Source organism: Aethalodelphis obliquidens, unplaced genomic scaffold, assembly GCF_003676395.1.
Source record: "Aethalodelphis obliquidens isolate GAN/ISIS:26980383/991018 unplaced genomic scaffold, ASM367639v1 scaffold11, whole genome shotgun sequence".
Taxonomy (NCBI): Eukaryota; Metazoa; Chordata; class Mammalia; order Artiodactyla; family Delphinidae; genus Aethalodelphis; species Aethalodelphis obliquidens.
Genome location: NW_020837955.1, coordinates 8,046,079 through 8,059,857, shown reverse-complemented (window position 1 = coordinate 8,059,857; position 13,779 = coordinate 8,046,079). Strand labels below are relative to the sequence as shown.

Here is a 13,779-nt window from a genome sequence, read left to right as displayed (position 1 = left end):
TTAAAATGCATGCTTATCACTAAATTTTTGTTTTGGAAAGCACAGTCATCTTGATTAAAAATGTTATATATGTTAACATGTAATGAGTTTATTATTGTCATTTTTTAATTAATAAATATGTCAGGTAATAATGCTTCAGTTTTATTTATGTTTTTAGCTGTAAAATATCTTTCTTTTTTAAATTGAAGTATATTGACCTACAACACTATGTGAGTTCCAGATCCTGGAATGCTTCACAAATTTTCAGGGGCCATGCTAATCTTCTTTGTATCGTTCCAGTTTTAATATACATGCTGCCAAAGCTAGTACTCAGTTTTAGTTTCTAATATGGTAAACATTAATAAGTATAATCCACACAAACAAAAGCTCATTGACATCCTCAATAAATTTTAAGAGTGTGAAAGAATTCTGAGACCAAAAAGCTTGAAAAGTTTCCTTACACCACTGTTCTACCCATTCCAATTTGAAGACTATGCCCTCTTAAAGAAATTAAAGGTTTCATTAAGTTGTTATAGGAAGTAACATGTATAACACGGTAGTTAATGGCCTAGGATTGGCAATCAGATTGACCTGGATTTAATTCCTGGCCCTACTACTTACTAGTTTTGCTATGTTCAACAAGTTTTTGAACCTTTCTGTACCTCAATTCCTCGTGTATCAGATGGATATAATCATACTTCCTACCTTATGAGAACTAAATGGCAAAACTTGTTATCTAGAATAATCATTGCAATCACAAAAATTTATACTAATGTCTGAGAGTAATATGGTGCTACTATACCAATGGGAGGTATTCTAAAGCCTTGAAATTCTCTTCCTTCATCAGAAGTAGTTTTTTCCAAATGAACTGCAATACTATCAGTTTTTCTCCAAACCAACCTAGAAATTTGTTAAGATTTCCGAATGGTAGCAGCATTAAACATCAAATATTTTTCTGTTGTAAAATCAAAGAGCATGTATTATGCCTACATGATAGGTCAATTTTCTTAGGACATCTCTGTAATAACATCCATATTTGGGAAAAGGCCCAATTGCAAAGGCTGAATCAATGAGTTAACATGAGCAGATGAGCAAAGCGATTACCAAGCACTGATTCTGAGGATGAGCTTAGCAGTTATCTGGTGATGACTCTCCCATGTTTCAAAATTGCTTTTACTGCAGGTATACAATGTAATAGACCCAATCAGAAAACTTTTCTTTGTCAATGCCACTTTGGACATTGTAAGTCACAGAGCATTTGAAACATGTTTTTACATATTAAGCCTATATAAAACACTATAAAATTGACATAATTATGGTTGGACCTATGATAATACTAATTCTTCACTCAGTGTTATTGACAAATAGCAGGAACTTCTTCATATATATCTGAGGGTGCCCCATGAATGTACTTGGATTAATATCTTATTAAGGCACGTGTAGCTAATTACAATCAGATATAGTTTGCTTTTCAAGCACTCATCTACCTTTAAGACTTTAAAGTCATCATTAAAATCTGACATTAATTTATCTTCAAGTTTGCTGCCTCCTATCATTTCCATTTTTCTGCTGCCCATCTAGTGGTTTTTATTTTAATATCAGATGGTGTACTTTTTGCTGTAAAATTTCCATGTGATCCTTTTTATAATTTGTTTCTCTGCTGAGAACTTTTATCTTTCCATTCAGTTCAAGCGTGTTTACCTCATGAAGCGTAATTATAATAGCTGCATTTACATCTGATAATTCCAACATCTGGGTAATCTGGAGGCTGGCATCTCTTGATATTTTTTTCTTTAGAAAAAATATTCTTGGTTCTTCCTAGTTATATAATTTTGGATATTAGGTTATACCAACTCTGGATCTTGTTGGAACTTGGGGGAAAACATTTTATTTGTTTTTGTTTGTTTGTTTGTTTAAACAGGCAATCAACCCAATTAGGCTCAGATTGCATATTCTGTCTCACCTGTTGAGAGTGGTGGTTCCGATCTCAGTTTCATTTTCAAAGACTTTGCTATGGTGCCTTGGGTCCATCCTGTGCATGCCAGCTCAGGAGTGAGCCCAGGATGTGTGGAATGTCATACACAGAATTAGATTTTCCAACTGTCAGGATTTCTCTCAGCATCTCTTCAAGATTTTCCCACTTTCCCCAACCCCATGCTCTCTGGCTCAAAGGAGACTCTTTTTCTGGTTCCTCTGGCCAGAAAGCTGGATTTCTCTGAATTTTATCTAGTCATGTCTCCAGTGCCGTGCAGCTCCACAAGTGGGGCCCACCCTTAAGGCAAAAGCTGTAAGAGAAAAGAGAAAAAAAATGGGAAACATCCTCATACAGGTTGCTTTTCCAAGTTTTGACACTCCTTCACAATCTACCTGCCTTTGTTTATTTTTCAGAGTTCTTAGGTACTTGATTTTCACATTTGCTCCAGAGGTTTTTAGTTGTCGTTAGCAAGACAGACAGACTTGAGTGGTTTTGGCCCACCTCAGCTGGAACCAGAAGTTTCCCTGCCTACTTCTCCAAATGTTTATCTTCCACCACTCTCCCTGGTCACTTACTCTACACCAGCCTTTCTCTTCTTAACAGGCTCCTAAATGGCCAAGTTTGCACCTACAGCAAGCCACGCTACTTGCTCTTCCCTCTATGTAAAATCTGTTTCCCCACTCTAAAATGTAAACTCTATGAACTTTTCTGACTTCTACACTACCGTAATTCCAACCGGACACGGAAAGCATGCAACACGTACTTGTCGGATGGCTGGTTGGCCTGTTTAACTGAGAACCAATTACTTTGAACAGTCCGGGTATTCTAGGTCAAGCAAAAATAAAGTAAAAGTTTATTGAATTGATTTAATAATAAACTAGTAAATAAATGAGCTCTCATTCTGAGTCTTGATATGAAAATGCATGCCAACATCTTACCATCTTACCTGTCAAGAAGTTTGCAAGATATAGAGTTTTCTTTTTCTCTTTTATGGCTCAAACAATTAAGGATTTCTCTTTGCAATTCATTTTGCATGACTTACAGCTGGTACTGAGGTTTGCTTTTCTTCTGTCAGTAATAAAGTATATCTGTATGACTTCATTACGCATTAGTTGTTTAAGCTTTGGGTTTTGTTCACTTTGTAAATTTGATTCTGTTTAACAGGTAGCAGGCTGCCCTGTACATATCCAGTTCTACTTACTAGTTGTCAGACTTGGGAAAGTAACGTACTCTGACCTTCAGTTTTTGTGCAGAAAATGAGATACAACTACCTACCTTGAAGGGTGGGTAAAGCATGTGAAATATCTACCACAGTGTCTGGCACATACTTCAGACTCAAACGAATATTATTTTCCTATCCCTCTACCAGCCCTCCAGTACTAAGAGTTAGTTTGAGCTCTCCCATGCTTTTCTTCCTGCCTTCCTTCTTTTCTTACTTCACCTTCCTCTCTCTCTCTGTGCTATTTTATTTTAGTCTCTAGGTACCTGACATCACAGAATTCCCATGAATTTTAAGTACGTGTTCTGAGGTAGAACTGTGTTTAACTTTAGTGATATTTTTGTTTTAACCTTATTGGATTTTTTTTATAGAAACAAAGGCTTAAGTCTTCTCCAAGGACAGCTAAACACATTAAACGATGTCTGCCGAGTCTGGCAAAAGGGACATTTTACCTCACACCTACTCTTTTACCAAAGACTAAAACTCATTTTCTCTTTCAAATGTTCATTTAATATACAATACTAATAGTCATAACAAGCCCATGCATTATTCATATGAATTGTGATGGCTGTACACGGTAAACAAAATATTAGCTATTTAATTACTTAAGGAACGCTTGTGGTTCCCTTGTTGAGGATAACCATGTAGAATGTTTTCCTGCCAAAGATGTCTTCATGGAAATACTGAATAAAACTGAGAAGTTTGCTAATTTTCATATCCATGAAATTTAAATACATTTCTCTTCCTTATAGGAAGGATTAGAAAACTAGGAAATGTCTAATTTCAAAAGCATGATTATAACGGAAAAGGGAAGCATAAACATAGATATAAACATAAGCATAGGTAGTACTGTCATACTTAAAAAATTTTTTACAGATTATATTTTTGGTGAGTTTCACAATATCTACAGGTCATATTTACCTGTAAATATATCAAATAGAAAAACATAACTAACTCAATTTTTCTCAAGTCTCTGCTGTTTCAAGAAGAGTAAACACTGCGGTGAAAATGTGGCTTATTTCCCTGAAAATTAGGTTGACGGCTTATTTATCAATGCTTAAAGAAGCAATTCACAATAATATTGGAATGTATGGATTTTCAAATTCCAGTGAGGTAGGTTCAGGAGATATTCCCAGTAAGCGAAGTTTAACCCTTAGGCCAAGACCAATGGATACAAGTAATATTTTTTCCTAAACTGACTTGGCAATTCTTCTCACGTTAGGGAAACCCAGTCAGCTACCTTAAATTCTTTCCAAAGCAAAGTAAAATGTATTAAAAAAAAAAAAAAAAAAAGCCTTGGACTCAGAATAAAAACAAAATGCAAAACTGTCAAGGAAATGTCTTTTAAACCACTTATAATTCTATTTTCTAAAAAGCTAAAGTTAACATTTTCTTTCAAAATTTTATGTCCAATTATACATACCTGCCCTGATAGGAAGAAAAAACTGATCAATAGCAAATACAAGTTAATAATAAATATTCCTGATAAGTAGTTGCAAATTTCTACTGTATCAACTTAATTTAATTACACTATTTTCTCTTGATCACAAAGTTAAACTTCTGGGATCTTGAAATGGGGTAGGAGAAGAGTGGGGGGGGGTGTCCCTCTTTGTGAACAAATATTTCTTTTACTATTTAGATATTTATACATTTCCACAGGTTTTTGCTCAAGTTAAGAATATAAAGAACTAGGCCATAAATTTCACCTTTTGTTTCTTGAGGTAACTCAAAATTTACAACTTGTTTCCCATCAATAAATCATAAGTGACATTTCCTTTCAGCTTTACAGTAGTGTTTAAGGCCATAACAGAACTTTAACTTCTACTGAAGTGATATCAAATATTGCCAAAGTACAATCACACACATTTAGTAAGATTGTAAGAAATTTAAAAATGAACTCAACTCTGAAAATGAAGAGAAACAGATTGTTTATATAGATTTGGCCAAACCAATTTAGAAAATTAAGTAACTTAGAACATTGTGACTATTTTGAGTGGTATTCTTAAAAATTCTATCTAGATACACCAATAATGATCTTAAAAACTCAAGAATTAATATAGAGTTGTAAAAGGTGAGAATAAAATTTTATAGCGGATAATGAGTGCACCTTGCTGATTAAAAGGATGAAAAGTTCTAACTACTGTTTCAGGGGGTCTGTTCAATTCTCACCTTCCCAGTGAGGCCTATTCTGGACTTACCCTATTCAACACTGCAATCTCTCTACCTCTGCGTACCTGGTCTTCCTTACCCTGTTCTACGTTTCCCCCCCATAGCATTTATTAACTTACATATGGTATGTTGATTGTTCATTATCTATTATTACTTGCTAGAATGTGAGATCCATGAAGACAGGAATCCACTGTTCACCCATTTGTATCCCAAGCATCTATAACAGTGCCTGACCTATATCAAGTGCTCAATAACTATTGAGTGACTTGCAGTTTAGTTTCCTTATTGCATCATGTTGTTTAAAGATGTCACTTTCTGTTTTGCTTTATTCTTAACTCCTTCCTTGCTCAAGAGAGCCTTCCCTGATCCTTCCAAAGCATAAGTCAGAATGTAATTAATTATGCTATGGTAACAAGTTGTCCCAAAATCTCAGTTTACGTCAATATGTTTACTTCTTGCTCATGCTAATATCTAACACATTCAATGTAGGGAGAGAGTCTGAGGAAGTTTTGCTCATATAGTCACTCAAGACCCAAGCTGACAAGAGTCGCACCATCTGGAACATGTCATGTACTCGGTCACTGTAGTAGAGAGAAGCCTAAGGATTGTACAAGGGATTTTATTTACAATGCCTTTCCTTGGAAGTGTCACATCACTTTCAGTGCTATTTTGTTGGAATAAACTAGTTACAATGGCTCCATCTAACTTCAAAGGGATGAAAATTTAGAGGAGCATATGGAATGTTTGGTAATCATTACAGTATCACATATTATAACTTTTTAAATAAGGTCTATTTCCTCTACTAGAGTGGAAACTCCTCAAGGGCAAGAGAGGGTGTCGTTTTGATCTCTAATGTATTCCAAACATCTGTTATAGATAGTGAGGACTTGATAAATACTTGTCAAATAAAAAGTTTAAAACCAAATATTAAAAATAATTAACCTTTTTAATTTTTTAAAGAAAAAATACTCTCCATAATAAAGCATTTGTTTTTACGTCCATCAGTAGCCAAATGGAATTTGATATAAACATTTCCAATATACCAACTTTGGATAAATGCACAACTTAGAAAATAACTCAATAATGCATGCATCAAGATGCTACCAACAAATTCATTAACATCCAAGATTCATTACTGTATGTCAAAGGTCATCCAGGGTTAACATTATTTTCATTACGATGAACTGTAAAATTCCAGTGAGAACTGTTTGCCTGAATCAAACTATTTAATCTCTAAAATCGGAACCTAGCACTCTCACCACCCACCCAGACCTCCCTACACTCACACACATGCACACACACTTAAAAACTGCCCATTAAGGCATTATAATGGAAAAAGAAAATAGAAACTGAATGAGCATTTGTAAACGTGGGATATCATTTAGACAACTGTATAAAGTAGGCAGAAAATCCTAAAAGTGTACATAAATAAAAGCCAATAAATGATAAGCTACAGAAAGCCACATCTAAACATTTTAAGATAATCTCACTACAGTAAACAGATTTGACAAACTGAAACACTAGAGCCATGACTATAGGCCTTGCTCCATTCCAGCACAAACAAAATCTCTAACCATTTTAAGAACAGATGAGAATCCACATGCAACAAAGGAGATATAAATTACTTTTAATTAAAAAAATGAAAAATATAAATCCTTGTTAAACACTTCATTTAAAAATATGCAGCTTTATTTTAAAATGTGGTAATGCTCAAAGATGGCAGTTGACTTCACTCATATATGTAAAAATGTTCATAAAATATCAATACATTGGTTTGTAAGTTATGTACTGCCCTCCAGCTAAACTTTTTTTCCACCAAATTCTCAAGTAACTGTTAAAAAAAAGAGATCTATGTTCTAAGCCCACCATTACACTAATCATGGTTAAGTTCCAGAGCTAAAGGTGAACCATTCATGAAATAGTTTTGGATGTGATGGAAGTCTCATGAGCACACAGATGTGAAAACAACTAAGTGATAAACCAGCAGTGGCTTTTTTTCTGTTTTCCAGGTGTTAAACTAATTCACTCTAAATTGAGCAACTGTTTGGGAATTATAAAAAGTGAAAAGCTCACCCTTCTTTTCCAACCTATAAAGAGAAATAGAAAGGTGATGATGAAATTCACTACTAATACAGTGTTTCACACATTCTGTTTAACACCTAATTCCAAAATACAAATGTTTGAAATGGTTTTTGAAGAGAAATATCTACAATGTTAAGCTTGTCTATGCTAAATAAATGTAACCGTTTTATTTACTTAGACATGTATTATTCTGATGCTAACAATATTTAAACGTCCATGACTGACCCACTGAATTGGAAAGGGCTCTCAATAACTGCACATAATCTGCATCTGTAGTGTTAGAAAGAATCCAGTCACTGTCCATTCTCTGATGTAATTTAACATTCTACAAATCGGTGATGGAAATACTAAGCTTAAAGGCCTGGAGAGTATGCCCAGTACAAATTTCATTTTTTGAAGAAAATACATACATGAATATACAGAAAAAAATGATTGTATAGTCACTAAAGCATTAATAATAGCTGTTTCCAGGTGGTGAGATTATCACTGAAGATTTTGTTACGGGAAACTATTCTCAAAAAAGCTAACTAAGAACCAAAGGGTATTACCACCAATGAAACTATTGTCCTTTACTGACTTTACATAACAAACTTTTAAAGCTACCAACACATGTGAATTTGTCAGAATGGCTACATACAGTCTGATATATTGTGTCGGCCAAAAAGTTCGTTCGGGTTTTTGGGTAAGATGTTAAATACCCGAACAAACTTTTGGGCCAACCCAATACTTGAAGAAGGAAGATCTCTTAAAAAATGGAAAAATACCAAGATCATGGTCATAAAGGAATAGATTTGCTCTAAAATTAAAAACAACTGATAATCATTAGGCTTCCTATAGATACATAATTCTATAGGAAAATCGGTCTCTAACAAGTCATCTTTAAAAGTTTTAAAATGTTTTCCTCTATTATCTTTTTTGCTAGTTTTTCAGGTACTTATACCAGTTTAGACTGAATATTTATATTATTTTTTCCATTCACAAACATTTCTCTCTGCACTAGTAACAGCACTGCTAATCAAAACTTACACTTAAGCCATTTAAGACTAAGTTTTAGATCTGTGGCTAATTATCTGGCAAGAATAAAAGAACAAGAAAGTTTCACATTAGCAGCAAATTGACTAGATTTAAGGGTCTTGATTTTTTGTAAGCCTTTGGAAGCCTGCATGTTAAACACTGGTGATTTTTATATTCTCAATGGAAATGGTGATGGCATTCACTTAACCAAGCTAGCCCAAATTAAGAGTTGTGAGAACACGCAATAAAAACAAAATTGTCAGTAAATTCCTATTTTTCAGACATCACCAAGATCATCTTATAAATCAGAATAATTTTAGACTCCAGTATAGTTTTCAACCATACTTACGATACCTAAAAAGAAAAAATGTGTGTACACACACATACTTTTCATACCTCTTTACATTATATATTCACATTTACTTTAAAAAAAGTCACATGGAGAAAATATAAACCTGAAATAACATTAAATTCTATTCATAAATGATCTGCTTTATTTTCAAAACATTTGTACAAGCTACACTTTCACTTATTACCTTACTATGCTTTGTTGAAAGGATGTGCCTTACTTAGTCTTACTTAGTGCCTTACTTAGCTTTTAAGAATATTAGAAATAACAAGATTAAGTTCAAGTACACAAAGTCCTTTAGACTATTCTGGAATATCAATTTTTAAACGGCACAAGTCACAATGAGTAGATGAAGCTCCCCATATGTTGATGGCATACTACAGAATCATAAAGAATGGAAAAGCCACAAAATTGAAATCTGAGATATCAAATCCATTCTGGGGAATTATCTTCAGACATCTTAGTAAAAAAAATATATATGCACAATTTTTCAAGACTCGTGAACTTTTTAGGATTAGCATATTATTTAATGTGCTTGAAACAGGATATTAAGTGTTGACTAAGACACTAAAAAAGCTAAATGCCTCTCTCAAACATGAGTAGACTTGATACTCTACTCCCAAACTGACAAGAGCCCATGTTTTTATATAACTGTAGGCTTTGAAGGACAGCAGGGAAAAAAAAAACCAACAAACCTTACAAAAACTTATTAATCACATTTGGCTGCCCATCATTTAAAATGGCAATAAATCTAATCAATTTAAATTATAAATATTAAATATTCTCATTTAATAAAACACCCACACAATGACAAGAATGAGACTTTAATCAGTTTTAAGTGGAGTTTATAACACTAAGAGATAAAGGGTTGTTAACAAACACAATAACAAATGGACATCTGATTGGTATGAGGCATTATCCTGTACACATCGTAATTTTTTGTGTATCCTCAGTGCATAGCATTTACACACAGAGCCACTGCTGCACAGCACAAGAGTATCTGAAGAGGCTGAATCAGAGTAAGGCTGTTTAACAGACTGAAATTTTTTAGTATATATATTCTATATGAAAACAGATTGAACTTTTGAACTGGCAGGGTAGAAGGCAACTCTGCCAAACACTGCAGTTAAAGCCCCCACTTTAGTGCACAGTTCCACCCCTTCCATCTGCATGCATAACACATTAACAGTATTTAAAGGTAAACGAGGCACTTTGTGGCAACCACAGCCATCGTTATGAACATATTGCACAAATTTTCTAGAACTAAACAGTAACTTGTACCCTACTTTTATTTTTTAAAGCTGAAACATTTGATGCTGCCAGTAAACTCCACTTAAGTTTATAACCTGTGCCACAGCAAAGAATGGTGATGCTATTTATTCAACTACCCTTTAATAATTATGGCAAAAAATGTTCAAGAGGAGCTACAGAGGACTTGGGATGGTACAGGGCCCAATTGTAAGCTTTCTTAAAAGTGATGCCTTCAAGTAACTTCAGACATGTAAGCGGCTGCACATCCAAAAAGTCTAAGAAAACATTCCAGAAACTCAAAGAGATTACCTACAGAATGCATTTCAGGCTAATCATGAATACTGTCATAAATAAAGTTTTAATTAGGACTCAAAAACCTTTCAGTCATAGCAATTCTTGTCAAATTCTATGGGCGTGGTAACTGAAATAAAGGAGAGTAGTATGTATAATATATATTTATATATATATAATATATATAATGCCATTTTTCCATTTCCAATGACTACACCATAAAATGTAAGCAAGGCTTCTCAAAAACACTGAAACATTCAAAATCAAAACCCTCATTCAGACCTTCACATTCCAAAGGAAAAATAATAACAGTGCAAAGCCCATTATAATGTCATTATTTATGACCTGGCCCTCCATGTTACATATTGGAACCATACAAGTTACGCTTTAATATACTGTGCCCAAAACTGTAACAAAGAATAGTATTAATAACCATCTTCAAAACATGAATAGTTGATTTTCATTTTAGTCAACAGTTTTCAGCTTTTATGAAAGACAAGGTGACATATAAATTTCAATGATGAGATCTTAGGAATAGGTGTCTCTAACTTTACCAATTTAACTTATGAGCAGTCAATCAATTCTCTATATATCAATGTTTAAATATAAATGTGTAAATCCTAACAGCTTTGTTAAAAATTTTAAAATTTTATTTGTTGAATGAAACTGATGAGGTATGGAAAACATGTCAAGATTATTTACTAAGAATATTTTAGATGAAGTTCTGCCTAATCTATTTACCATCAAACTCTATAAATGCTGCTCTAGTAGGTCCTATGCAATTTGTATTTGTAAATTAACTAGGTCAGACCACAGCTAGTGAACAATTTCAGCACCAATAAGTTATTGAAAATGAGATTTTACACCATTAAGAAATAAATTGGCTGGATGGTCAAATGTTTCAAGGTCAAGGTATCATTTGAAAGATACCAAATTTCTGGGGGAAAAAACTCTTTTTAATCATATCTTCACATTAACTTTACAATAGTAGTTGTACTCTGCTTAAAATCGTATGCAGTCTGGGCATATCAAATATATGATATTTAAGAAGTGAAATTGAAGCCCTTGTCCTAACTCTAGCACTATGAAGAAATGATTCAACACTGCACATTTAAAAAAATCTATTCTTTCAATAGCAAATTGATAAAAGCATTATGTGGGACAATTTCTACTGAAAAAGTAAATGACATTATTTGTGCAGTGTTGAAAATTTACTGCAACTCTAATTTCCTTTTTAACACAAATAACGTCCTTTTAAATATAAACATTATATGTATTCAGTATTCAAGTAAAATTCCCTAACAGTTAATGACATTTAAAAAATGTGCAAAACTGCAAAACTCATTGTAATGAATGTGTAAGGTCAAAAGGGTGGAACGGCTGACATCTATTGGATTGAATAAGTGCATCATAAATCTTTAAAGGAAAAAAAACCGCTTACTGTAGAATCTCAAATTGAAATTTCCTGTGCAGCATTACAAAACATTTTATATTTAATGAGAAAAAAGAAGCTTTTAGGCAGCACATGAAGCATCCACAGCAGGTATACGATTGAAAACTAATAAAATAAATGTAAGTTGTTGACTGATGTAGGTAATAATAGCATCTGACTTTTAGCACTGGCCTTGATTACACAGGAGATGGAGCAGTCATTACAATTGAGAAAACATATTTAATAAATCATTGTCAATTTTTATAATGTTTCAAGCCCATTCTTTGTTGATAGCCTCCACATTTATATGGTTAAGTCATTGTTGCTGTGTTTCTTATCTATGACCACATTATTTTTATATCCCTTCATTTGTGGATTCTTAAGATGTTGTGGAAGGTTCATTCCTGTACCCCTATACAGATTCACTCCCTCTAGCTGCCTTTTCTAGCACCAATATGCTTAAAAAAAATAAAATGCACAAATAACAAGCAGTGACAGCGGCCAATTCCTCAAATGTCCAGATTAACAACTGTAGCATGCTAAAGAAAGGTGCGTGTAAATAGCTGGAGATGGTATATGGTCCAGAGTCCAGCGTAAAACATATTCCTTTCTGAGCATTCCCTCCATTCCCCTAACCCGAATACATGCATTAGAATGTAGCAAAACCCTTTAGAAACTCCTCTTAGCCAACTGCAAACTTATCTGTTGCCACAAGTGCAAAGGGGTAGGATGTGAACCTGTATATCACAAAGCTCTTTAGCCACTTCAGTTGGTGACAGAACACAAAATGAGAAATTCCTACGTATACACATCAGTCTGTCTCCACTTTTTATAAAACTGGAATAAAATGGGAAAGTGCCATCTTTATTTATCCTAATTGAATTTTAAATGTCCTTTTGACACAAAAAGGTATATACATGACACAGCTACACAACCTTTTTTCAACTGGACAACAAGTGTCAAAACCCTGTGGATGTATAGGGTAAAACAAGATTGGTCAGGAAAAGAGAATTGTTCCTATAACTGGTAATCTGACACAATGTCCTATTGCCATTAAAAAAAAAGGTCCATTTTCAGTTTATTCAAGTTTGTTTTCATGGTGTTTTATCCCTCTTGATAAAAAAAAATCAGACTTTTGTAATTTGTGTATGCTGATCTTCATCAAAAGGTTCATTCTCTGGATCAGAGTCAGTGGTGTCAGAATATCTATAATGATCAGGTTCATTGTCACTAACATCTGGTGTTACAGAAGTTGAACTGCTAGCCTCTGGATTTGATGGCTCCTCTACTGTTTTTGTGAAGTACAGCTTCACCTAGAGAAAGAAGAGAAAGTATAAATGGAAAATCCATAAATCTGACTAATCTTAAATTACTTAAATATACATATTTTTGACAGATTCATTTTTAAGTACTATGACACATATGATCTTTAAAGGGCCTTTTAAATGACCCTCTTCTTAAGATTTCCTACACTTTCTTTCTTGGTATATACTGAAAAGAAACTGGGATGTTAATATACTATATTTTTTAATAGGCATGTTATAAGCATTAACTAAATAATTCTGCAAAAGAAATGTATTGAGTTCAATAGTCCACATAATCTATTTTCAATCACAAAATTCAACTCACAAAGAGTTGAGTTCCAAAAGAATGTTTCACTTAACTACTTATCTGAAATTCAATGTATTTTCTGATACAAACAATACTAAAAAATACAGATACTACACTATGTAAAATACTAATTAACAATGATGTTTAGGATTCCATTCGCCCTAAAAACTTGACCGAAAGGGAGTAATAAGAAAGTTAATATCCTACAGTGCTCTTAACAGTGAACCAACAGCCTTATAGGCAGAGCTGAAATAACTGTCAAAACAACTCTAGGGCTTCCCTGGTGGCGCAGTGGTTGAGAGTCCGCCTACCAATGCAGGGGACACGGGTTCGTGCCCCGGTCCGGGAAGATCCCACATGTCGTGGAGCCGCTGGGCCCGTGAGCCATGGCCGCTGAGCCTGCGCGT

At 33.9% G+C, this 13,779-nt stretch overlaps 1 protein-coding gene and 1 pseudogene across 2 annotated transcripts in view; both read right to left on the bottom strand.

Annotated features, from left to right (window-relative positions):
• Positions 1-217: 217 nt before the first annotated feature.
• Positions 218-309, bottom strand: LOC113623697 (uncharacterized; annotated as a pseudogene).
• Positions 310-7,930: 7,621 nt separating this feature from the next.
• PTEN (phosphatase and tensin homolog) overlaps positions 7,931-13,779 on the bottom strand; it is a 91,734-nt gene continuing 85,885 nt past the window's right edge. For both annotated transcript variants that reach the window (XM_027111936.1, XM_027111934.1), the window contains one exon: positions 7,931-13,074. In XM_027111936.1, the coding sequence (XP_026967737.1) occupies positions 12,889-13,074 (186 nt within the window). In that variant the 3' untranslated portion in view covers positions 7,931-12,888. The remainder of the gene's footprint in view (positions 13,075-13,779) is intronic.